This window comes from Pistacia vera, unplaced genomic scaffold, assembly GCF_008641045.1.
Source record: "Pistacia vera cultivar Batoury unplaced genomic scaffold, PisVer_v2 Contig1280, whole genome shotgun sequence".
Classification (NCBI taxonomy): domain Eukaryota; kingdom Viridiplantae; phylum Streptophyta; class Magnoliopsida; order Sapindales; family Anacardiaceae; genus Pistacia; species Pistacia vera.
This window is the reverse complement of record NW_022195336.1, coordinates 1-23,483: the sequence shown is the minus strand read 5'-3', so window position 1 is coordinate 23,483 and position 23,483 is coordinate 1. Positions and strand designations below refer to the sequence as shown.

The following is a 23,483-nucleotide window of genomic DNA, read 5'->3' as shown; positions in this document are numbered from 1 at the left end:
TTGAGGAAGCCATAGAAAAATGGAATTGATTTATCATCTAACTCGTGCAGCTTAAGTTCTTTTAGTTTGCAAAATGGAATATGGTTGTGGTATATTAGTCTAAGCCTATCGACATTTAAATCCAATGATTCCAAATTGGAAATGACCTGCAATTCAAAATGGATGAACAAACAAGAAGGTTTTAATGAGCATTTGGTGAACACATATAATAAGATTTTTATACATGGTGTTAATGTCATGTTATCGACCAACAAGAAGTCAGTTCCATTGATTAATTTTTAGGAAACCATAAGCAAGCAAAACTATGTCACCAAATTTTTTTGTTAAAAAGAAAATCTAATCGTATTATATTGATGTAAAACAGAAATGTAATAGGGAGGAGGAAAAAAAAATTTGAAAAAGAAACTTGCAATAAGTACAAAATCAGTGAAATTTTTATTAATCATTTAACTTCTCTAATGAATTAAATTTATTATGTATACGTTTTAAATAAATTACAACTTACCACCCGAAAATATACTTTAAACAATTAAAAAAATACCTAAAATTAACAAAAATGAACTTCTTAATTCACATATATCACCTCAATTGTAAAATGTCTATTAAAGGAATATGGAAATAATTAGCATTGTGAACATGCCATATTAATCTAAATCATTGCACAGAGTATTGAGATAAAGTCATACCTTTTCAGACAAAACAAGGAAATGTTGACTCTCTTGATCTGTATTTTGCACCTTATAAAATTCTGAAGCAAATATTTTAATATTTTTGCAATGAAGCACATCCAAAGACTTGAGCATCTGACACTCTACTATATGCCTCCCCAGGTAAAAATGTTCTAGTTCAGGTAAACCATTAAGACTGAGGAGGGTTAATTGAGGAAAAAAAATCTAAGGGTCCCATCTACTTCCTCTTTGGCAACAATTTCCTCCAACCCACATAAGCTTACTGTCAACCTTTTAAGTTGCAAAAGACCAATAGCTATAGAAACCGGAAACAAACTTTTCATATTCCTACGGGAGTTAACTGTTAATGCTTCCAGATTGTAAAAGGTAAGAAGTCGTTGAGTAGAATTAGAAGGAATAATAGTCATCAATTTTTCACAGGATTCGACTCTCACTTCTTTTAGTTTGGAAAAGGAATCTTTATGGAGTTGGTTGTGCCATATCAACTGCAAGCTATCCAAGTCTAGGAGTATCATCTACTCCAAGCTTGGAAAAGCAACCTACAAAAACATCTCCTCATGTTAATGTTTTGGTAATGATAATAAAATAATAATTTGAGACCATTAGACAATAAACACATATCAAACAGATTTGGCCTTTCTCTTAAAAGAAAAAATGAAAACAAAAGAAGAGCGTTATAACTGAATTTCTACTAATTAATTGCAGATAATGGTGACATTAATAGCTATAAAAAATTTTAAAATTATGAGGCCAATAGACAATGGAAAGTTTCAATTATAATAAATAATTTCACCTTTTCGTTGAAGAGGGGATTTATATCATTAATATATTTTTCCGAGCCCACTTCATCGGATTCCTTTCTTTGCCTATCTACACCAAAAGAATTGTGAAAGAATATCTTCAAATTAGAGCAACCCTCTATGTGAAGTTCATTCAAGGTGAGGAATTCAACTGAATTTCCACTGCCAAATCTTGTGAGTTGTGGAAGACCAACAAGCTTTAGGTAGAATAGTTTTGGGAAACTCAAATCAATTATCTTATCTTCTCCTTCTGAGTCAAATATTACTGCTTCCATTGACTTACAGTTGCATATCACAAGCTTTTGGAGTCGCACGAGACTTTTGACCATGGAAGATGAAAACATAAACTTCAAACCATTACACTCCTCCACAGTTAAGCTTTTTAAGCACTCAATATAGGAAGGTATTGGTTGAGGTTGATCGACCCATATGTTCTCACTATTAATTGAGGATAGTTTCAAGCTCTCCAATCTTGGCAACACAACCTGTAGAAACAAATCTCATTCCATAAATAACGTAGAAACTAATTAAAGAACACCTAATTTTATAGTAAAATAAAATAAAAGGGAAAAGAAAAGGCAACAAATACCTTCAAGCCAAAACTTACGAACTATGGCAAGAATTCTAGTACTAAGGAATGCAGTTGTTTAAACTCGACCTTATAATTCCTTTCGTTATCATCAACATGGTTTGCACTTTCTTGACCAATAATCTCCTTTAGCTCCTTGCAATCAGTTACTTCAATTTCTTGTATCTGAGAGATGTTTCCGGCCATAGAGGATGAGAAGAGATACCTCAACCTGTCACACTTTTCTACATTTATGAATATTAATTTGCTGAAAGACTAGGCTACAACATATCTTCTCCATATTACTTAGATTAACAAGAAACAAAAATTCTAAGATTGGAAAGCAATCATTAGCAGTGCATCCTATTGAGTTGACAACATACAAAATTTCATGACTATTTTGTATAGAAAGACGCTTTAATTGTGGGAAACCTTCTCTGTCAAGTTCCCAAAGTATATCCTTAACACCATCTAGCTGATGTAGACAGAGATATTTAGCTTTCTTCACTAAAATTTCAACCGCATACCTCAAATGAAGACTTCCATTACACTTGAGTCTCAATGTTCTCGAGTTCTCATAGTCATCAGACCACGCCCATCCATCTCCAATATTTACTTCATACTTACCTAAATTCTCAGGGATAAAGTCCTGCTGCATAATCTGCAGATTCGGGATATGTAGGCGCAAAGAGTTCAGTTGAGACAATCTCTTCAACTCAGCAAGACTAGTGTTATTTTATCCTTCAACTTCCCATCGGTCAAAGCTATCACATATAAATAGCTCTTCTAATCGAGACAAACTGGCTATGAAATTTGGTGTGATTACTCTAAGCTTTGGACAATCGATCAATAGTAATAGCTTTAGTTGCGTCAATTGTTTAAACATTTCAGGCAACTGTTCAAGACCACAATCTTGAAAAACAAGAATCTCTAAATTTCTTAGCTCACCTATTATTGTTATATCTCCTAAAGTGCAACCCACCAGAGTCAATGTTTAAATGTTTGTTAGGTAAAGAAAGGATGAGGGTAGTGGAAAAAAATGAACTTCAAACAAACTTAGAACTTTAAGTTCCATCATCCCTTGAAAAAAGTGTTTTGGGATTTGTAAAAAACGATCTTTTTCAAGACACAAAGCAAGTAACTGGAGGTTCAGAAAGTTTACACTTTCAGGAAGCCCATCAATGTCTCCATGATGCAAACAAATTGCAATAGAATCTTTGTACATTCCCTTCACCAACACTTCTTTAAAGTCATGAGCATCTTGAATATTAAACATACGTTTCTCTTCGGCAATTGATGCAACAACCATATGAGTGATGTCATGCATTTTGACCGTCTCATTATTGTTACCTTTCAACAACAAACACGAAGCTTCAAGATAATCAATCAACGACTTGATTCTATTCATTCTATGTTAATCGTATGAACATCTTGAAACAAACCCAACCCCATGTCGTATGCCAGGAAGCACATGAAAGGTATACTAGTACCCACATCAGAAAGAGCACAAAGTAAAAGCAGTGATTTTGCTTCCTCACTGTTCAACAATGCGTTAAGTATAAAGTGTTATCAATTTCTGGAACACATCTTGGATTAGAACTTTTTAACTGACGTAACGCATCCCTCCAGACAGAATCACTCTCACCTTTTCAAGACACAAAGCAAGTAACTGGAGGTTCGAAAAGTTTACCCTTTTAGGAAGCCCATCAATGTCTCCATGATGCAAACAAATTGCAATAGAATCATTGTACATTCCCTTCACCAATACTTCTTCAAAGCCATTGGCATCTTGAATACTAAACATACGTTTCTCTTTGGCAATTGATGCAACAACCATATAAGCGATGTCATGCATTTTGACCGCCTCATTATTGTTACCTTTCAACAACAAACACGAAGCTTAAAGATAATCAATCATCGACTTGATTCTATTCATTCTATCGTTAATCGTATGAACATCTTGAAAGAAGCCCAATCCAATGTCATATGCCAGGAAGCACATAAAAGGTATACGAGTACCCACATCAGAAAGAGCACAAAGTAGAACTAGTGATTTTACTTCTTCACAGTTCGACAATGCGTAACTCAATTCAATAGTTGAGTAAAAAGTGTTATCCATTTCTGGATCACATCTTGGATTAGAAATTTTTAACTGACGTAATGCATCTCTACAGACAAAATCACTCTCACCTTTTCAAGACACAAAGCAAGTAACTGTAGGTTCAGAAAGTTTACCCTTTCAAGAAGCCCACCAATGTCTCCATGATGCAAACAAATTGCAATAGAATCTTTGTACATTCCCTTCACCAACACTTCTTTAAAAGCCATTGGCATCTTGAATATTAAACATACATTTCTCTTTAGCAATTGATGCAACAACCATATGAGCGATGTCATGCATTTTGACCGTCTCATTATTGTTACCTTTCTACAACAATCACGAAGCTTCAAGATAATCAATCAGCGATTTGATTCTATTCATTCTATCGTTAATCTTATGAATATCTTGAAACAAGCCCAACCTCATGTCGTATGCTAGTACCCACATTAGAAAGAGCACAAAGTAGAAATAGTGATTTTGCTTCTTCACTGTTCAACAATGCGTAACTCAATTCAATAGTTGGGTACAAAGTGTTATCCATTTCTGGAACACATCTTGGATTACAACTTTTTAACTAACGTAACGCATCCCTCTAGATAGAAACACTCTCACCTTTTCAAGACATAAAGCAAGTAACTGGAGGTTCAGAAAGTTTATCCTTTCAGGAAGCCCATCAATGTCTCCACGATGCAAACAAATTGAAATAGAATCTTTGCAGATACCCTTCATCGAAACTTCTTTAAAGCCATTGGCGTCTTGAATACTGAACATACGATTCTCTTTGGCAATTGATTCAACAACCATATGAATGATGTCATGCATTTTGACTTTCTCATTATTGTTACCTTTCAACAACAAACACGAAGCTTCAAGATAATCAATCAGCGACTTGTTTGTATTCATTCTATCGTTAATCATATGAACATCTTGAAACAAGCCCAACCTCATGCCGTATGCCAAGACGCACATGAAAGGTATACTAGTACCCAAATCAGAAAGAGCACAAAGTAGTAGCATTGATTTTGCTTATTCACTGTTCAACAATGCGTAACTCAATTCAATAGTTGAGTATAAATTGTTATCCATTTCTGGAACACATCTTGGATTAGAACTTTTTAACTGACGTAACGCACCCCTCCAGATGGAATCACTCTCACCTTTTCAAGACACAAAGCAAGTAACTGGAGGTTTGGAAAGTTTACCCTTTCAGGAGACCTGTCAATGTCTCCATGATGCTAACAAATTGCAATAGAATCTTTGTACATTCCCTTCACTAACACTTCTTTAAAGTCATTGGCATCATGAATATTAAACATGCGTTTCTCTTTGGCAATTGATTCAACAACCATATGACAATGTCATGCATTTTGACCGTCTCATTATTGTTACCTTTCAACAACAAACACGAAGCTTCAAGATAATCAATCAACAACTTGATTCTATTCATTCTATTGTTAATCGTATGAATATCTTAAAACAAGCCCAACCCCATGCCGTATGCCAGGAAGCACATGAAAGGTATACTAGTACCCATATCAAAAAGAGCACAGAGTAGAAGAAGTGATTTTGCTTCTTCACTATTCAACAATGCGTAACTCAATTCAATAATTGAGTATAAAGTGTTATCCATTTGTGGAACACATCTTGGATGAGAAATTTTTAACTGAGGTAACGCATCCCTTCCGACATAATTACTCTCACCTTTTCAAAACACAAAACAAGTAATTGGAGGTTCTACAAAGTTTACCCTTTCAGGAAGCCCATCAATGTCTACATGATGCAAACAAATTGCAATAGAATCTTTGTAGAATCCCTTCACCAACACTTCTTTAAAGCCATTCGCATCTTGAATATTAAACATACGTTTCTCTTTGGCAATTGATGCAACAACCATATGAGCGATATCATGCATTTTGACCGTCTTATTATTGTTACCTTTCAATAAACAAACACAAAGCTTCAAGATAATCAATCAGCAACTTGATTCTATTCATTCTATCGTTAATCATATGAACATCTTGAAACAGGCCCAACCCAATGTCGTATGCCAGGAAGCACATGAAAGGTATACTAGTACCCACATCAGAAAGAGCACAAAGTAGAAGCAGTGATTTCGCTTCTTCACTGTCCAACAATGCGTAACTCAATTCAACAGTTGAGTATGAAATGTTATCCATTTCTGGAACATATCTTGGATTAGAACTTTTTAACTCATGTAACACACCCCTCCAGACAGAATCACTCCCACCTTTTCAAGACACAAAACAAGTAACTGGAGGTTTGGAAAGTTTACCCTTTCAGGAAGCCCATCAATGTCTCCATGATGCAAAGAAATTGCAATAGAATCTTTTTACATTCCCTTCACCAACACTTCTTTAAAGCCATTGGCATCTTGAATATTAAACATACATTTCTCTTTAGCAATTGATGCAACAACCATATGAGCGATGTCATGCATTTTGACCATCTCATTATTGTTACCTTTCAACAACAAACACGAAACTTCAAGATAATCAATTAGTGACTTGATTCTATTCATTTTATCGTTAATCGTACGAACATCTTGAAACAATCCCAACCACATGTTGTATGCTAGGAAGCGCATGAAAGGTATACTAGTACTCACATCAAAAAGAGCACAAAGTAGAGCAGTGATGTTGCTTCTTCATTGTTCAACAATGCGTAACTCAATTCAATAGTTGAGTATAAAGTGTTATCCATTTCTAGAACACATCTTAGATTAGAACTTTTTAACAGATGTAACGCATCCCTCCAGACATAATCATTCTCACCTTTTCAAGACACAAAGCAAGTAACTGGAGGTTCAGAAAGTTTACCCTTTCAGGAAGCCCATCAATGTCTCCATGATGCAAACAAATTGCAATAGAATCTTTGTACATTCCCTTCACCAACACTTCTTTAAAGCTATTGGCATCTTGAATATAAACATACATTTCTCTTTGGCAATTGATGCAACAACCATATAAGCGATGTCATGCATTTTTACCGTCTTATTATTGTTACCTTTCAACAACAAACACGAAGCTTCAAGATAATCAATCAGCGACTTGATTCTATTCATTCTATTGTTAATCTTATAAACATCTCAAAACAAGTCTAACCCCATGTCGTATGCCAAGAAGCACATGAAAGGTATACTAGTACCCACATCAGAAAGAGCACAAAGTAGAAGCAGTGATTTTGCTTCTTCACTTTTCAACAATGTGTAACTCAATTCAATAGTTGAGTATGAAGTGTTATCCATTTCTGGAACACATCTTGGATTAAAACCTTTTAACAAACGTAATGCATCCCTCTAGACAGAATATCTCTCATCTTTTTTAGACATAAAGCAGGTAATTGGAGGTTCTGAAAGTTTACCCTTTCAAGAAGCCCATCAATGTCTCCATGATGCAAACAAATTGCAATAAAATCTTTGTACATTCCCTTCACCAACACTTCTTTAAAGCCATTGGATCTTGAATATTAAACATGCGTTTCTCTTTGGCAATTAATGCAACAACCATATGAGCGATGTCATGCATTTTGACCGTCTCATTATTGTTATCTTTTAACAACAAACACGAAGCTTCAAGATAATCAATCAGCGACTTGATTCTATTCATTCTATCATTAATCTTATGAACATCTTGAAACAAGCCTAACCCCATGCCGTATGCCAGGAAGCACATGAAAGGTATACTAGTAGCCCTATCAGTAAGAGCACAAAGTAGAAGCAGTGATTTTGCTTCTTTACTATTCAACAATGCGTAACTCAATTCAATAGTTGAGTATAAAGTGTTATCCATTTCTGGAACACATCTTGGAATATAACTTTTTAACTGACGTAACGCATCCCTTCAGACAGAATCACTCTTACCTTTTCAAGACAGAAAGCAAGTAATTGGAGGTTCCAAAGGTTTACCCTTTCAGGAAGCCCATCAATGTCTCCATGATGCAAGCAAATTGCAATAGAATCTTTGTACATTCCCTTCACCAACACTTATTTAAAGCCATTGGCATCTTGAATATAAAACATACGTTTCTCTTTTGCAATTGATGCAATAGCCATATGAGTGATGTCATGCATTTTGACCGTCTTATTATTTTTACCTTTCAACAACAAACACGAAGCTTCAAGATAATCAATCAATGACTTGATTCTATTTATTCTATCGTTAATCGTATGAACATCTTGAAACAAGCCCAACCCCGTGCCGTATGCGAGGAAGCACATGAAAGGTATACTAGTACCCACATCTTAAAGAGCACAGAGTAGAAGCAGTGATTTTGCTTCTTCTCTTTTCAACTTACGCATTGAGTTAAGTTATCAACTCATATTTCACAATAGGTAAAGACCTTGTGTAGAACCTAATCTTGAAAAATTGACTGTATTGCGATCCCTTTAGACAGAGTCACTCTCGCCTTTTGAAGACGCAAAGCAAGTAACTGGAGGTTCAGAAAGTTTACCCTTTCAGGAAGCCCGTCAATGTCTCCATGATACAAGCAAATTGCAATAGAATCTTTGTACATTGCCTTCACCAACACTTTTTTAAAGCCATTGGCATCTTGAATATTAAACATACGTTTTTTTTTTTGGCAATTGATGCAACAACCATATGAGCGATGTCATGCATTTTGACCGTCTAATTATTGTTACCTTTCAACAACAAACACGAAGCTTCAAGATAATCAATCAGCGACTTGATTCTATTAATTCTATCGTTAATCGTATGAACATCTTGAAACAAGCCCAACCCAATGCCGTATGCCAGGAAGCACATGAAAGGTATACTAGTACCCACATCAGAAAAAGCAGAAAGTATAAGCAGTGATTTTGCTTCTTCACTGTTCAACAATGCGTAACTCAATTCAATAGTTGAGTATAAATGTTATCTATTTCTAGAACACATCTTGGATTAGAACTGTTTAACTGATGTAACGCATCCCTCTAGACAGAATCACTCTCACCTTTTCAAGATGCAAAGCAAGTAACTGGAGGTTCAGAAAATTTACCCTTTTAGGAAGCTCGTCAATGTCTCCATGATGCAAACAAATTGCAATAGAATCTTTGTACACTCGCTTCACCAACACTTCTTTAAAGCCATTGGCATCTTGAATATTAATCATACTTTTCTCTTTAGCAATTGATGCAACAACCATATGAGTGATGTCATGCATTTTGACCATCTCATTATTGTTACCTTTCAACAACAAACACGAAGCTTCAAGATAATCAATCAGCGATTTGATTCTATTCATTCTATCGTTAATCGTATGAACATCTTGAAACAAGCTCAACCCAATGTCGTATGCTAGGAAGCACATGAAAGGTATACTAGTACCCACATCAGAAAGAGCACAAAGTAGAAGCAATGATTTTGCTTCTTCACTGTTCAACAATGCGTAACTTAATTCAATAGTTGAGTATAAAGTGTTATCCATTTCTGGAACACATCTTGGATTAGAACTTTTTAACTGACATAACGCATCCCTCCAGACAGAATCACTCTGACCTTTCAAAGCACTTGCAATTGTTGTAATTGCAAGTGGTAGACCTGCATATTTTTCAATTATTTCAGCTGCTATATCACATTTATCTGTTAAATCACCAACGATGTTCCCAAACAAATTTCTTCCATCATCATCACCCAAAGGCTCAACAGATACATTCCTCTGAGTATTCATTTCTTTTAATACAACTTGTGTTCTAGCTGTTAACAATTTTGTGCATCACAATTTCTCATCGTTGCTTTCTTTCTTGTCTTGTTGGATGCTACCTTTATCATCATAGCTAAAAGGAATCCCAACAACCTTCAAGTCAAGCTTCTTCCAGATATTATATGCAATTACAAGGATTCTCTTGGCTTTTTTCAACCTATAAAGTAATTGATCAGCTCTTCCAGATAGATTCTCTTGGTCTTTAAATACCATGCCCAATTGACTAGCAATGTCGACTTGAATTTTTTTAAGATCAAGAGTTTGTGTTACCTCAGTAAATACCACCTCATCAAATAAACTATCTTCCTTGGCTCTCCAAGCAACTTCTTTGACCAGCGTGGTTTTTCCCACACCACCCATCGCGTGCACTCCAATCATATTAACCTTAGAATCCTTCAATGCCTCTATGATATCCTGGAAATTGGACTCTCTTGAGTGAAACCTCTCATAATCCTCGCCGACAAATATGGATTTTGTCCTCCTTAGAATAGCGGGGTGGGAAACTCCACTGAATTTTCCTTTTTCCAAGAGCTTGGCTCCATCCTCTGCCACCTGCTCTGCATCCTCGCTAAGCCTGTATCACTTCATCAAATCAGGACACATCCCTTTGAAACAGCGCCTTTTTGCTTTATCTTCATCATCAACGAGCTTTACTTCACGTTCCATGAAACCTTCCATGCCTCTCAGCCAGTCTGTAACTTCATTGTAAATCTCTTCCCCTTGTCTTTCAGCAACGTCAACATCTGCTTCCACATCCTGTCTTCGACTTCTGACCTCCTCAATTTGTTCCTTTGCCTTCTCCATATACTTCTGGTACTTGAACACAAAGGAAATCTTCTAACAAATGAAATCATACACAGTCTCTGTAACTTGTTCTGCAGCTTTGGAAGCAGCAGTAGCAGCTATTTCAGCCATTACTTTTTTTTTTTTTTGTCTTTTCTTTCTTTTTGGTTTAAACAAGGAAAGCCACTGACAAACATTACTTAGGAGGACAAGAAAAAAGAAATACTGAAAAAAGAGATATACTAGAAATGTTTATGAGATCGAAAAAATTCAAAAACTAATGTTTAAAAAAATACACCGAATTCACGCAACGACATACGTGGCACCATCTGCTTTTCTTAAAAAAAAAAATTTATAATTAATGGACGATCAAGATGATGCCACGTCTGTCGGTGCATGAATTCGGTGTATTTTTTTTTGTAACTGTATCATTTTTCATATTCAACACTCAAAGTGTTTCATTGAGCAATGCTACAATTACAAAAAAAAATACACCAAATTCACGCACCGACATATGTGGCACCATCTACTTTTCTTTAAAAAAAATTCATAATTAATGGACGATCAAGATGGTGCCACATTTATCGGTGCATGAGTTTGGTGTATTTTTTTCTATAACTATATCATTTTTCATATTCAACACTCAAAACTTTTTTTATTTGAAAAAAAACATAATCAAACTTTTTCATTGAGCAATACTACAATTATCGAAAAAAATACATCGAATTCACGCAACGACATACGTGACACCATCTGCTTTTCTTAAAAAAAAATTCATAATTAATGAACGATCAAGATGGTGCTACATCTATCGGTGTGTGAATTCGATGTATTTTTTTTGGTAACTGTATCATTTTTCATATTCACTACTCAAAGTTTTTCACTAAGCAATGCTACAATTATCGAAAAAAATACACAGAATTCACGCACTGACATACGTGGCACCATCTGCTTTTCTTAAAAAAATTTCATAATTAATGGATGATCAAGATGGTGTCACGTCTGTTGGTGCGTGAATTCGATGTATTTTTTTCGGTAACTGTATCATTTTTCATATTCAACACTCAAACTTTTTTTATTTTAAAAAAAAAAAAATCAAATTTCTCTTTATAAAGTTGATCGTAAAAGACAAAGAAAAAAAAAAAGTTTGGAAACACAAAAGTTATTTTTATTTGATTGCTTAAGGAAGGAAAGAAGGAACCAAACGCAGAAGAACTTTAATTGCTGTGAAGAGTAATACAATAAATATATCATTTTCATATAATATTTCTCATACAATATTATATGATAAGATATGATAGGTTAATTTAAAGTTAAAATTAAATTTTTAGTTAATCATATTTTACCACATAATTTTGTATGAAAAATATTATATGAAAATGATGTATGTGTAAGATTATTCTTGCCGTAAATGATGATACGATGTAAGTATGAGAAGCTGATGAAGACTCGTAAGTATATATGAGAAGCTGATAAAGGCCAGATCTACGGCCAGATCTGGCCGTCGATGGCCGCACCATCGTTGTCTGTCAACGATGGCCATTTCTTTAGCCGTCACTTTCCAGCCAGATCTGGCATTTTCACATCAGATCTAACCTTTTCCGGCCAGATCCACTGTGAAAAAGTCCAGATCGGTGAATTACTGGCCATTTTCGGTGGTGGCATAGACCGTTGTGATGGATTTCGGCTACCATCGTCGGTGGCCGCCAGAATCGAGTAAGTATGGGTGGGGGGTGTTTTTGTTAATTTTTAAATTTTTTTCTGGGGGTATTTGATGGAATTAATAAACTTAAGGGGTCTAAAAGTAATTAAAAAAATAGACTAATATTTCTCAAAGGGCATTCTATTCTTTTTACTAACAGAAGGTACCTGTTTGTCGTTTTAAAACCTTTTGGGTACAATTTGTCGTTTCGCCAAACAATTGAATATGGCACATTGAAGAAACCTATAACACTGTTTTTGTGTACTTCAAATATATATTATTTCATGTTTTATAATTATTGAATTTGTATATATGGTGGTCAATTAATTAAGTTACTCATTAATTCTTTTAAGTTGTGTTAAATACCATATTTTTTAAAATTGCTTCCTAATTAGTTGTTGTAATAATGCCTCAATTATTATTTGAAATTAAGGGATTAAATGAGGAAAAGTCTTATAAAGAGTGTACAATATGGAAGAAAAATAATTGATCCATATGTGTTGCAATTACATGTATAAAGTGATAAACATTTACCAAAAGAATTAAAATAATTTGAGATAATAAATTCTTCATTTAAGAAAAACAATTAATTCATATATGTTTCAACTACCTGTTGAGGTTCAGAAGCAAAGCAAAGCTGTTGAAGGAAGGAACCAAACGCAAAGTTCTTTGATAGCTGAGCATGATGTATGATGTAAGTAATGAGAAGCTGACGTAGACTTGTAAGTATATATGAAAAGAGTAATACTACACATACATCATTTTCATACAACATTATGTGGCAATATATGATTGGCTAATTTAAAGTTAAAATTAAACTTTCACTAAATTACATCTTGCCACATAATGTTGTATAGGAATGATATACGTGTAGTGTTATTCATATGAAAAAGCTGATATAGATTTGAACAGCATCACATGTAAATCACAGCCGTCCAATAGTTTTCATAATCCAGTAGTGCCGGTGGATTGTTTCGGTCAATTTCCAGGTCTTTATTTCAGATTTTCAATTCCTTTGTTTGAGTGTGGGCCTTGATGTCTGTCTTGTCAATGTCATATCTCCATCCATCGTTTTTAAAATTTTGGCCAAAGGACTTCCACCTACCCAAAGTTTGGCATAAAGACAGATTGATACCCAAAAATTTTAAAAATAACAAATAAATACTTTCTGTCGTATTCTATTAGAGATTTATGTCTACTAAAAGAAAGTATAGTAATTCAATTCTTACCCCAAGCCCGTTTGTATAGCCCTGTTGCATCATCAATCGATTTTTTGATCGAATTTAGCATTTTTCTGCGAAGTTCGGTGATAAACAGTGGCACTGACCCTTGCTGGCACGCGGTGAGAGTGGGGATCGGTGGATATTCCAGTCTTTTCACCATTTTTGTCTTTTAGCAGATGAAAATTCTTAACATAACATGATAGAAAATAGGTATTTGTCATTTCTAAACCTTTTGGATACCACTTTGTCTTTACAGCAAACTTTAGGTATGTGTGAGTCGTTCCCCCTAAAATTTTATGAAAGGGTTAAAAAGATATATATACCCTTTAGCAGTTAGTTTTCAACAAATTATTTTACAAAACAATGTCCTCAGACTTTAGGGAGGAAAATATGTATCAACTTCATTAAAGAAATAATTAGAAAGCACACTTGTTAACCTGGTGTGTTTGTTTTAGTATTTTGAATAATATTTTTGAAAAAGTATGAGTTGAGTGGTAATGACGAGGTAAAATTTAAAAATTAATAAAAATACCCTCTAAGTTTGTTAATTTACTAAATATCCTTATAATAAAAACATAAAAAATTACAAAAACGTCCCATTAAATACCAACAGCTGACCACAACTACTAGAGGGTGGTTAGAGGCACAATATCGGTGCACGACCGACTGGATCTAGTTGATCGTACACCAAGCTGACCTTTTTCGGTCAGATTGACGGTCATATCTGGTTGTGTTTTAAATATTAAATTAAAAATAATTTAATTCTAATTGTCTTTGTAAATAAGATATTTAATATAAATTGTAGTCAATTTTACTCTATTTTTTCAATTTATTTTGCTTTTTTTCTTTTCTTTTCTTTTACATTTTAAGTTATTTAACTGTAATAAAATTATTAAAAAGTAATTATTGGAGGAATCTCCCCTCACCTTCCCAAACTTTAATATAGCTAGACCCCACAACCTATCTGCCTCACTGCCCTACGACAAGACTACTCATCGACCTCCCTGTTGAGGTTCATATAGGCTTCGTTTGGTTGGATTTTGGGAATACTGGCTGCGTTTGTTTCACATTTGGGAATACTACTTTTAGTATTCCCAAAAAAGTTAAACAGTAAAATTCCCAAAAATTCAGATTTTTGGGAATACTACTCCCAATATTATTCAACTTTTTTTAAACTCCTTAAATTTGATAATTTAATTAAATACCCCTAAATATTTTTTTTAAATTACAAAAACACCCCAATAATCCACATTTACTAGATTCCGGCCACCACCACCGAAAAATGGCCGGAATCTGGTAGAATGGCGCGCTACCGGCTGAATCTGGCCGGTAGTGCGCCGATCTAGCCGTTTTCGGCCAGATCCACGGTGGTCTGGCCGGAAAAGGCCAGATCTACGGCCAAAGACTGGCCGTTGACGGCCAGATCTTTGGCCGTAACTCGTCACGACGGCCAACAACGGTCGTCGTTGACCATCAACGACGACCGTTTGTTGGCCATCGTTGAGAGCAAATAGGCCAGATCTGCCGTTACGGCCGAATCTACCGTAGATCTGGCCTTTTCCGCTAGATCCACCGTGGATCTGGCCGGAAAAGGCCATAGCGACGCATGACCGGCAAGATCCAACCGGTCATGCGCCCATACGGCGACTCCGACCACCTCCGGTGGTGGTCGCCGCTGGGGTGTTTGAGGGTGGGTTAGGGGTATTTTTGTTAACTTTTAATGTTTTATTGTAGGGGTATTTTGTAAAAAAACAAACATAAAGGGTATTTATTAATTTATAAATTCTACATCGTAATACCCGCCCAATTCAACTTTTTTTTAACTTTTTTAAAAAAACTTTTCCCAAAACCCCTAAATTTTGAACCAAACGAGCCACTATTTTTGTATTCCCAAAAAGTTAAACAGTAAAATACCAAAAAACTCACAATATTATTCACTTTATTCAACATTTTTAAACGCCTCTAAATTTGTTAATTCAATTAAATACCCCTAAATATTTTTAATGTTTTTGTTACGACGACTCCGGCCACCCTCCGGCGGTGATGGCCGGCTGTCCGTATTTGAGGGTGGATTAGGGGTGTTTTTGTTAACTTTTAATGTTTTATTATAAGGGGTGTTTTGTAAAAAAACAAACATAGGGGGTATTTTAATAATTTATAAATCCTACATCGTAATACCTGCCCAATTCAACTTTTTTTTAACTTTTTTCAAAAAACTTTTCTCAAAAACACAAAATTGTGAACCAAACGGAGCCATAATTAATCCACATGATAAACATTTACCAGAAGAATTAAAATGATTTGAGATAATAATTAATTCATAAATGTTGCAATTACCTTATGAGGTTCAGAAGCAAGGCAAAGCTGCTGAAGCTGCGCAAAGCTCTTCGATAGCTGAGCATGATGTATGATGCAAGTACGAGAAGCTGATGTAGACTTGAACAATGTTACATGTAAATCACAGCCGTCGATTAGTTTTCATCCAGGCTGATTGTTTCTATCAATTCCCAAGGCTTCATTAGAGGTGAAATAATTCCAATAATAGTCCAAATGAAATGTCATATTTATGATTGAATTCAAACTCATTAGAGGTGAAAGTAATTACCAATTTGTCTGAAATTATTGATAAAGTGTCACGAAATTTCTTAAAAAGATACCATGTTAGCTAATTACTTTAATAGTCTACATAATTAAACAATTCAAATAGTTAATAAATTAGACCCTTAATTAATTTTATAATATCAAGAATGATGGAAAAATATCAAAATCAAATTAAAGTGACGGTGGACCATAATATGCAAGTCTTGGTCAAGTTAATGTGAGAATTCAACAACTTCATCAACAAATTAACTTTGCTGAAATTACAGATTAATTGCAAGGAAATTTCTTAAAAATTAATTAAAGAGAACATGTTTGTTGCCAGACCAAATTGCAATAAAAGGAAGAATAATTTTGGATTTCGTTATTCCACAAGAGAGTTGTGTTAAATCAATCAGTACATAATACTAATAAAACAAGCGTTTAAAATGAATAATATTACACAAAATGATGTGACAAAATATAATCGGTAGAGTGAATATACAAAGACAACTCATTAATTGATGTTTCATTTAAATAATAATATCACATCACTTTATATTCAATTAACCTCTTTGTTAGAAGATTTTGTAATTGTGATATTACTTATTTAAAATTTACAATAGGAAAAAAGACATTGGCTTTTAGAAATTAAAGGTTATTATAAAAGGTCCAACAAATTAATAAAATAAACAGAATAAAAATACTTCCTTAAGACTCACTATATTATCTTGTTACATGATAGTAACTTTAATTAAATTGTGCTTTTTTTTATAAAACTTTTATCAAAATCTTAAAAGCATGCTGCAGATGAAAAAAGAAAAATTGAGCTCAGTTTGTTTTAAGAAGAGTCCAACAACACCCACATCAAGCCAGATCACTAAACCTTCAAGCCCACCTAAGAAAGGCCTACGCCCAACACCACCAGCATTAACTTAAGTTGAATGACCCCTAAACCCAGCCCAAAATGAGAGTCCTCCTCTTGCTTTCCAAGTTACAAATTGGGGTTCATATTCCAAACTTTTGTTTCCCTTATGCTAATTGGGAGATTTCAGTTCTGTTGTACTTACAAGCAATAATCACAAGCGAAAATGAACAGTGTCAATGATGATGGTGAATATACTTTCAAGGAAATTGAAAACAATACTAGGGATAAAGATGAAGATGCTTTTGAGGAAATGGAAAACAATATCAATGATGAAGATGAAGACGAATCAATAAATGAAGATAGAACGAAGAAGCAAAGAGGATTTGAAAATTAAATAATTTCTATCATGAGTATTTATTCATTTTCTAAATTATTTTAATTTGGTGTGTTGCTCGGTGGTTTAGTCGCATACCTGCTTGGTTCTTCCTAGCATTAAGATACAATTCATTGTTTGTGGGATTGAATCATTGTTTGAAACGAGTTTTATTGATTCACTTATGTAGTGATGGTAGTGTTAAGTTCTATGGACATTGGTAGGCTCGCAATGGCTAAAAATTTTGTGACGCTGCATTGGGCTTAGACATATAGCAAGAAAACCTAATAAGTTAGCACATTGGTCGATACAAAAACATGAATAATTATTTGAAAATTTTGACCTTAAATAAAATTATTGTAAAAGACACTAAAAGTGAATTACAGGTTTTACACTAGTTTTGATTATTTACTGTTTATTTTGCAGGAGAATACCGTTTTTATACTGTTATAAACATTATTCAGATCTGCAGATGAATCTCAGGAAGGATTATTATGATTTTACTTCTATTAAGAGCCTGATATAGTAGCCCTGGAGCAGACTTGTATGGAAGCTAAGAAATTTTACAAAGAAAAATTCAAAAAAAAAATCTAGGTTGGCTGCATTACTGAAGAGCTTGAAGTTTAAATTCAAGTTGCAGAGGAAATTAATAATAAGCTTTCTTGCATTTGCAGTAAGTTTTTCGAGCACAAATTGGCCTTATCATCCATTTTCAAGCAAAGATATGGTGCAAAATCAGGCTCCTGGAGGTGTTTTTTCATATTGCGGTTTAAAATTTATTCTTTTATTGGCCTTTGTTTTCATTACATAGCTCGCAATACTGCAGAAAAATGTATTTCAATTCTATTGAGTTATCCTTTTTGGCCACTCAGCAGATATCTTTTTATTGAAAATTCCAGCTGGTTTTTTGTGTTTGCTGGACAGTTGGCTCTTCTTCTACTTAGAAATGGAGCAGGATTTGGATGTGGAAGGCAACGATACACTCTACCCAGAGAAGACTTAAGTAGAAGATTAAGTCCAATACCGATAGATGCCACAAAGACCATGCTTGATCTTGAATGATGAATTCCTGGAGTTATTTTGCAGAATTGCACTTTAAGAAGTTATTTTTGGTAAGAGAACTAGAGAAGTCAGCACAAATGTTGCATTGTAGTTCAAGATTCAGGAGGTTTAGTTCTCAGTATTTTCATAGGAACCTAATTATAAAAAGTCTCGAGTTGTAATATTATCAATGAAAAGAAATAAACAGAGGGCTAAATTTCAACTTGTCCTCTTCAAAGTCAGGCCTACAAAATTGAGCACTTTAACTACAAAAACATCTCCATGATAACTTGTCTCAAATGCAAGAACGACGGATATAGCAAAACCAATCAACTTTATGTTACTCCAATGTTGAGGTAGCTTAATAGTAATTGAAGATCCTGAACTTTGATGGCTGAATCACCCAGGAATTTCACTCCCAGGTAAATATAAGCTGACTTTATGTATTTTATCATGTTCCTGCAATTTGAAACCAATCATAATTTTGATGAGTGATAAGAGTGTGCAAGAGGAAGAAAGAAAAGAAAAAGAGAGTAATAACCTTTGCAGAACAAAATCTTAGTGCTACAGTTTCCATATGTTGAATTCTTTGCTGTGAATTTGTCAAAATGTTGTTGTCTGCATTCCGACTCAGGTTCAAGAAGTTTGTAAATATGAATCCTATACGCCAGCCTGAAGATGAGTAAAGGCTTTCAGATACTATTTCCAGTTCTGATTCATCTAATCTTTCTAGATTTGATGGAGGCACTGGTATTGATTGGAGTCGCCTGCGATTGCTTGCATCTAAATGTTCTAGTGCCTGTGGAAGCTCTGGTATTGATTGAAGCTTCTTGCAATAGCGTAACCATAGCCATCTCAGCTGATAAGAGTTTTGAAATGTATGTTGCTTGGAAAAGTCCTTAGACTTTTGCAGCCATAAAGAAATGAGATACGAAGGTTGGTGAGATATTGGCTAGAAGAGGGAATTTCAAGCAAACTTTGGCAATGTTCCAGCTGTGGAGCATCCGAATGATTAAGCAACTTGACATCTGAACCATGCTGTAGTGAAAGAGAATGATTAAAATAAATCAGCATCAACATTCTATATGTTAACAAGGAAATACATAATTAACTATTGAATCACACCTTTTCATCTACCCAATGTTGTTCATCAACATTACTAAACGGCAAATCGACTACAATAAGGCTTTTTTGACTGAAATTCGACTGCAATGATTTCAAAGGACATCCATGCCAATGGAGATATCTCAATTCATTGGAAAGATATTTTAGTCCTTGTGGAATATGCACTCTAGATATACTTGAGAATTCTTCAACTAGATCCGATACATAGATTTTAAGAAATTTAAGATTTAGCATATTTTCAAAGGCTTCAGAACTTAGATGCAGGTCTGATATTTTGTACATATCTAAGAACAAACATTGAATTGCTTCAGTCCCCCTTCATATGAAAAGAAAAGATTCAGTTAATGTATAAAACATAATCTTTTTGTAAAATTTATACAAAATAGATGTGGCTTCGTTCCTTATAGGAAAATCTGGTATAAGAAAGATATTCTAATTATTTAACTCTTACAGTGTTATTCTTTAATACATGAAATACATCATCATGCTTCCACAATCTAATAAGTTTGCCAAGATTTTTGAAGGATTCTTTGCGAATAATTTCAGAACCCATTTCTTGTACTAAATCATGCATTTCTATCTTGGTTTTTGATATTGTTACAAGTGATTTATCAATAAGAGTACTCAATCACCTATCTACTATTTTTGTTACATGATTCATATCCTCCCCTTTAAAAAAGCATGCAATGTCAAGAAATATATCTTGCTCTGCACTATCAAGTCCATCATAACTAACCTTCAAAACATGGTGAATTTTCGGATTGGAAATGCTTTTGAGTTTCTGCAATACACTCTCCCAATCTTGTATGCTCTTTCCATATAATGAGGAACCCAATGTTTTAAGAGCTAACGGGTTGCCTGTGGCATAATCGACTACCTTGCTTGACAACTCCCAAAAAGTTTTAGGGGGATATTTTTGTTTGAAGGCATAAGTGGAAAAGAGTTGGAGAGCTTCATGATACTTGAATCCTTTAACTTCATATATGTAATCCACTCTATAATTGCAAAGCACTTGTTTATCTCTACTGGTTACAATGACTCTACTTCTTGGACCAAGTTCATCAATTCCTCCGATTAAAAATTCCAATTGCTCTATATCAATGACATCATCAGAACAATGAAAACCATTTTACACTGAAGTCTCTTCTTAATATGTTTTGGTATAGTTGGAGTACCTAAGGTGAGATTTTCTTCTTCTAGTATCTGGGAAAGAAGTTGCTTTCTTAGATGAACTAGTCCACATTTTTTTTATTCTTCCCTAACATTTGCAATGAAGGAGCAACCTTCAAATTGGCTAGAAATTTGGTTAAACAGAACTCCAGCAATTGTTGTTTTACCTATACCACCCATACCCCAAATACCTACAATTTTAAAATCTAACAATTCAATACTTAAAGCAGTTAAAAGGGATTTAATACGATCACTGTGGGAACCTATTCCAACAAAGCCTTCAAAATCACTTGGGGGTGATATGTCATTTAATTTCTTCGATATTTGTTTGACAATTTCAGCTACAAGTTTGGACTCAGGCCTAGCATTTACAAAGAGAAATATTGAGTTATACCAATGACCATATAGAAGCAAAATAATTAATATACAATATTGGAAATGAAGCTTGTAATTGTATATGAGCTACCGAATAAATAATATCATTGTTAATACCTCTCTCTATGAAAAAATCAAGAATACAATTAGGTCTTCCTTTTATGATCATTGTCTGTAAGTTAAAACAGAACTGAGTACAGAAAATTTCATACATAGAAAAGAGTCCAATTTAATTACCTAATTTCCATTGAAGCCCATCCAGATGTTGGACACTTGAGTCAAAGCAGCTCTCCACCTCCGGATTTTTTCTGGTATTTTTTTGAAAAAAATTTCATGCTTAGCTAAAGCATCTTTAAAGCTTCCAGTTTCTTTCCTCACATCTGATGGATTGACATGAAAAAGGACCGGCATGACCACTTGGCCATTCTTTTCCTTGCATTCAAGAATCTTCACAAGTTCATCCAAACACCATTTGGAAGAAGCATATCCTTCTGAGAAAATGATTACTGAAATCTTTGATTCTTCAATTGCTTTCAAAAGTGCAGGTGAAATTTCATCTGCTCTCTTAAGTCCATCATCATCAATGAAGGTTTGTAAAAAGTTCATTTCTGTAACTAAAATACATCCAATATACGTTGTCAAAACACATCCAATTTATTCCATCAGTGAAGATTAAACTTAATTAAAAAAAAAAAAGTAGAGAATTAAAAATTATATTAATTTAAGAAATAAAAGAAACTTACACAGATAGAACTGGAATAAACTTGTAAGTGAAGTTGTGAGTGAGTTATTCTTTCAAGAAAGGAGATGAATTCTGCTGTAATCCGAACAATTCACATAATTTCTGCAAAATTCCTCTCTTCACAAGCTTTACAAAGAAAGCTGCGCATCATTTGAGGATTATAGAGAAAATAAGGAGAGAAGAGTTCTGATTGATTTCATCTCTGGTGGTGAGGTGAGATTGATTTGTTCTCTCTGGTCTCTGCATTTCGTTGAAAAATTGAATTGATTTATATGAAATAGGTTAAAAAATTTAAAATCTGGGATATTTTATTTACATGTAGATGGAAATAGAATTTGGACATGTAGAAGAAACATTATGGGTCAAAAAATTGTAGCAATTTTACCCAATCAACAGGGGGAAACAATAACTGACAACAGGGGATATTTTTGTGAAATATGCCCAACTTTTGGATCTATTATAATTTCGAATACTTTAGGAGAGGTACATGTTTTTAAATTTTATTCTATTGCCTGACACTGACAGGGTGACTAGCTTGTCTTAATGCAACATCCTGTCTTGTAAACCCACCCACCCAAGACGAGCCCACCAAAACCGTGATCAAGCCAGGCCACTGATGATCCACCAACACAGCAACACTACATCATACGGACAACACTCATTTAGCCCAACACCGATGTCAACGCAGATCACTGACACGTAAAGCCCATCTAGAAAGGCTCAAGCCCAATAATTCCTACATCAAAGAAAGTCAATTCATCCCCAACCCAACACAAAATGATAGTCCACCTCATGCTTTTAAAGATATAATACTGAATTCACGAGATTACATAACAAATTATAAATTGGAATTCATATCTCAAATTTTTGTACAATTTTTTGCGCTAATTGGGAGATCTTCCCAATTAGCACAAAAAGTTGCACAAAAATTTGAGATATGAATCCCAATTTATAATTTGTTATATAATATGGAGAATTCAGTATTTATTGGATTTGCTAAGTAAATCCAATTCAAACCCAATACAATCCAATAATGCTTTTCAATTTATAAATTTTAATCTATTTTATTAATTGTTATTATGTGACAATAAACTTTACTTTTAATATTTGATAGATTTATTTTAATGGGATTATTAATTTGTTACTTTATCTTTGTAATGGACAAACCAACTTATGACTCTCTATAATAGAATTATTTGTTTCAAATTTTGAATATAATCATTCTACTATGTTTAAATAACATAATAGTTCTTTAACGACTAATTTAGAAATAATAAAACTATTTTATTAGTAATTTACTAATAGTTCTATCTTCTTAATTGTTATTATGTGACTAACTTAATTAACGACAAAAAGTTTAATAGGATGTCTATTAGATAAGATTTAGATGAAATCAATTTAGTTTTTATTCAATTTGGATTGGACTTGATTTTAATTTTGCCGAACTAACAAACACCCCTACTTAAAAAGAGTTTTAAGTGAGGCTTAAATAATATCATTCTTTGTCTAAATGTAGAGTGAAGCTATTGACACCCCACTAATGGATTAAATAAGGCTCATTTCTTAAGATACCCTATTTAAAAAGTTTCAATTTTTTATTTTTCTTTTATGACACCCCATAAATT

At 34.0% G+C, this 23,483-nt stretch overlaps 1 protein-coding gene and 1 long non-coding RNA gene across 3 annotated transcripts; both read right to left on the bottom strand.

The window, feature by feature from the left end:
* Positions 1–9,891: 9,891 nt before the first annotated feature.
* On the bottom strand, positions 9,892–10,794 carry LOC116121775 (probable disease resistance protein At1g61190). Its single transcript, XM_031407721.1, has 3 exons — positions 10,738–10,794; positions 10,499–10,695; positions 9,892–10,453 (listed from the first exon to the last, which is right to left on the bottom strand). The coding sequence occupies exons 1-3, from the start codon at positions 10,792–10,794 to the stop codon at positions 9,892–9,894; spliced, it is 816 nt and encodes a 271-aa protein (XP_031263581.1).
* A 7,883-nt stretch (positions 10,795–18,677) lies between these two features.
* LOC116121781 lies at positions 18,678–22,034 on the bottom strand. 2 transcript variants are annotated; one of them, XR_004126771.1, is made up of 5 exons: positions 21,860–22,034; positions 21,354–21,730; positions 20,308–21,102; positions 18,988–19,484; positions 18,678–18,905 (listed from the first exon to the last, which is right to left on the bottom strand). It is a non-coding gene; the product is annotated as an uncharacterized LOC116121781 (long non-coding RNA). The 2 variants fall into 2 exon arrangements; XR_004126770.1 differs by lacking the exon at positions 20,308–21,102 and having other exon boundaries at positions 21,860–22,026.
* Positions 22,035–23,483: the final 1,449 nt, after the last annotated feature.

Coding starts and splice junctions, on each gene's coding strand:
- LOC116121775 (XM_031407721.1), bottom strand. CDS start 10,794: ATGGCTGAAATAGCTGCTACTGCTGCTTCCAAAGCTGCAGAACAAGTT. Junction 10,696..10,737: donor CAGAACAAGTTACAGAGACT/GTGTATGATTTC, acceptor TTTGTGTTCAAG/TACCAGAAGTATATGGAGAA. Junction 10,454..10,498: donor GATGAAGATAAAGCAAAAAG/GCGCTGTTTCAA, acceptor GAAGTGATACAG/GCTTAGCGAGGATGCAGAGC.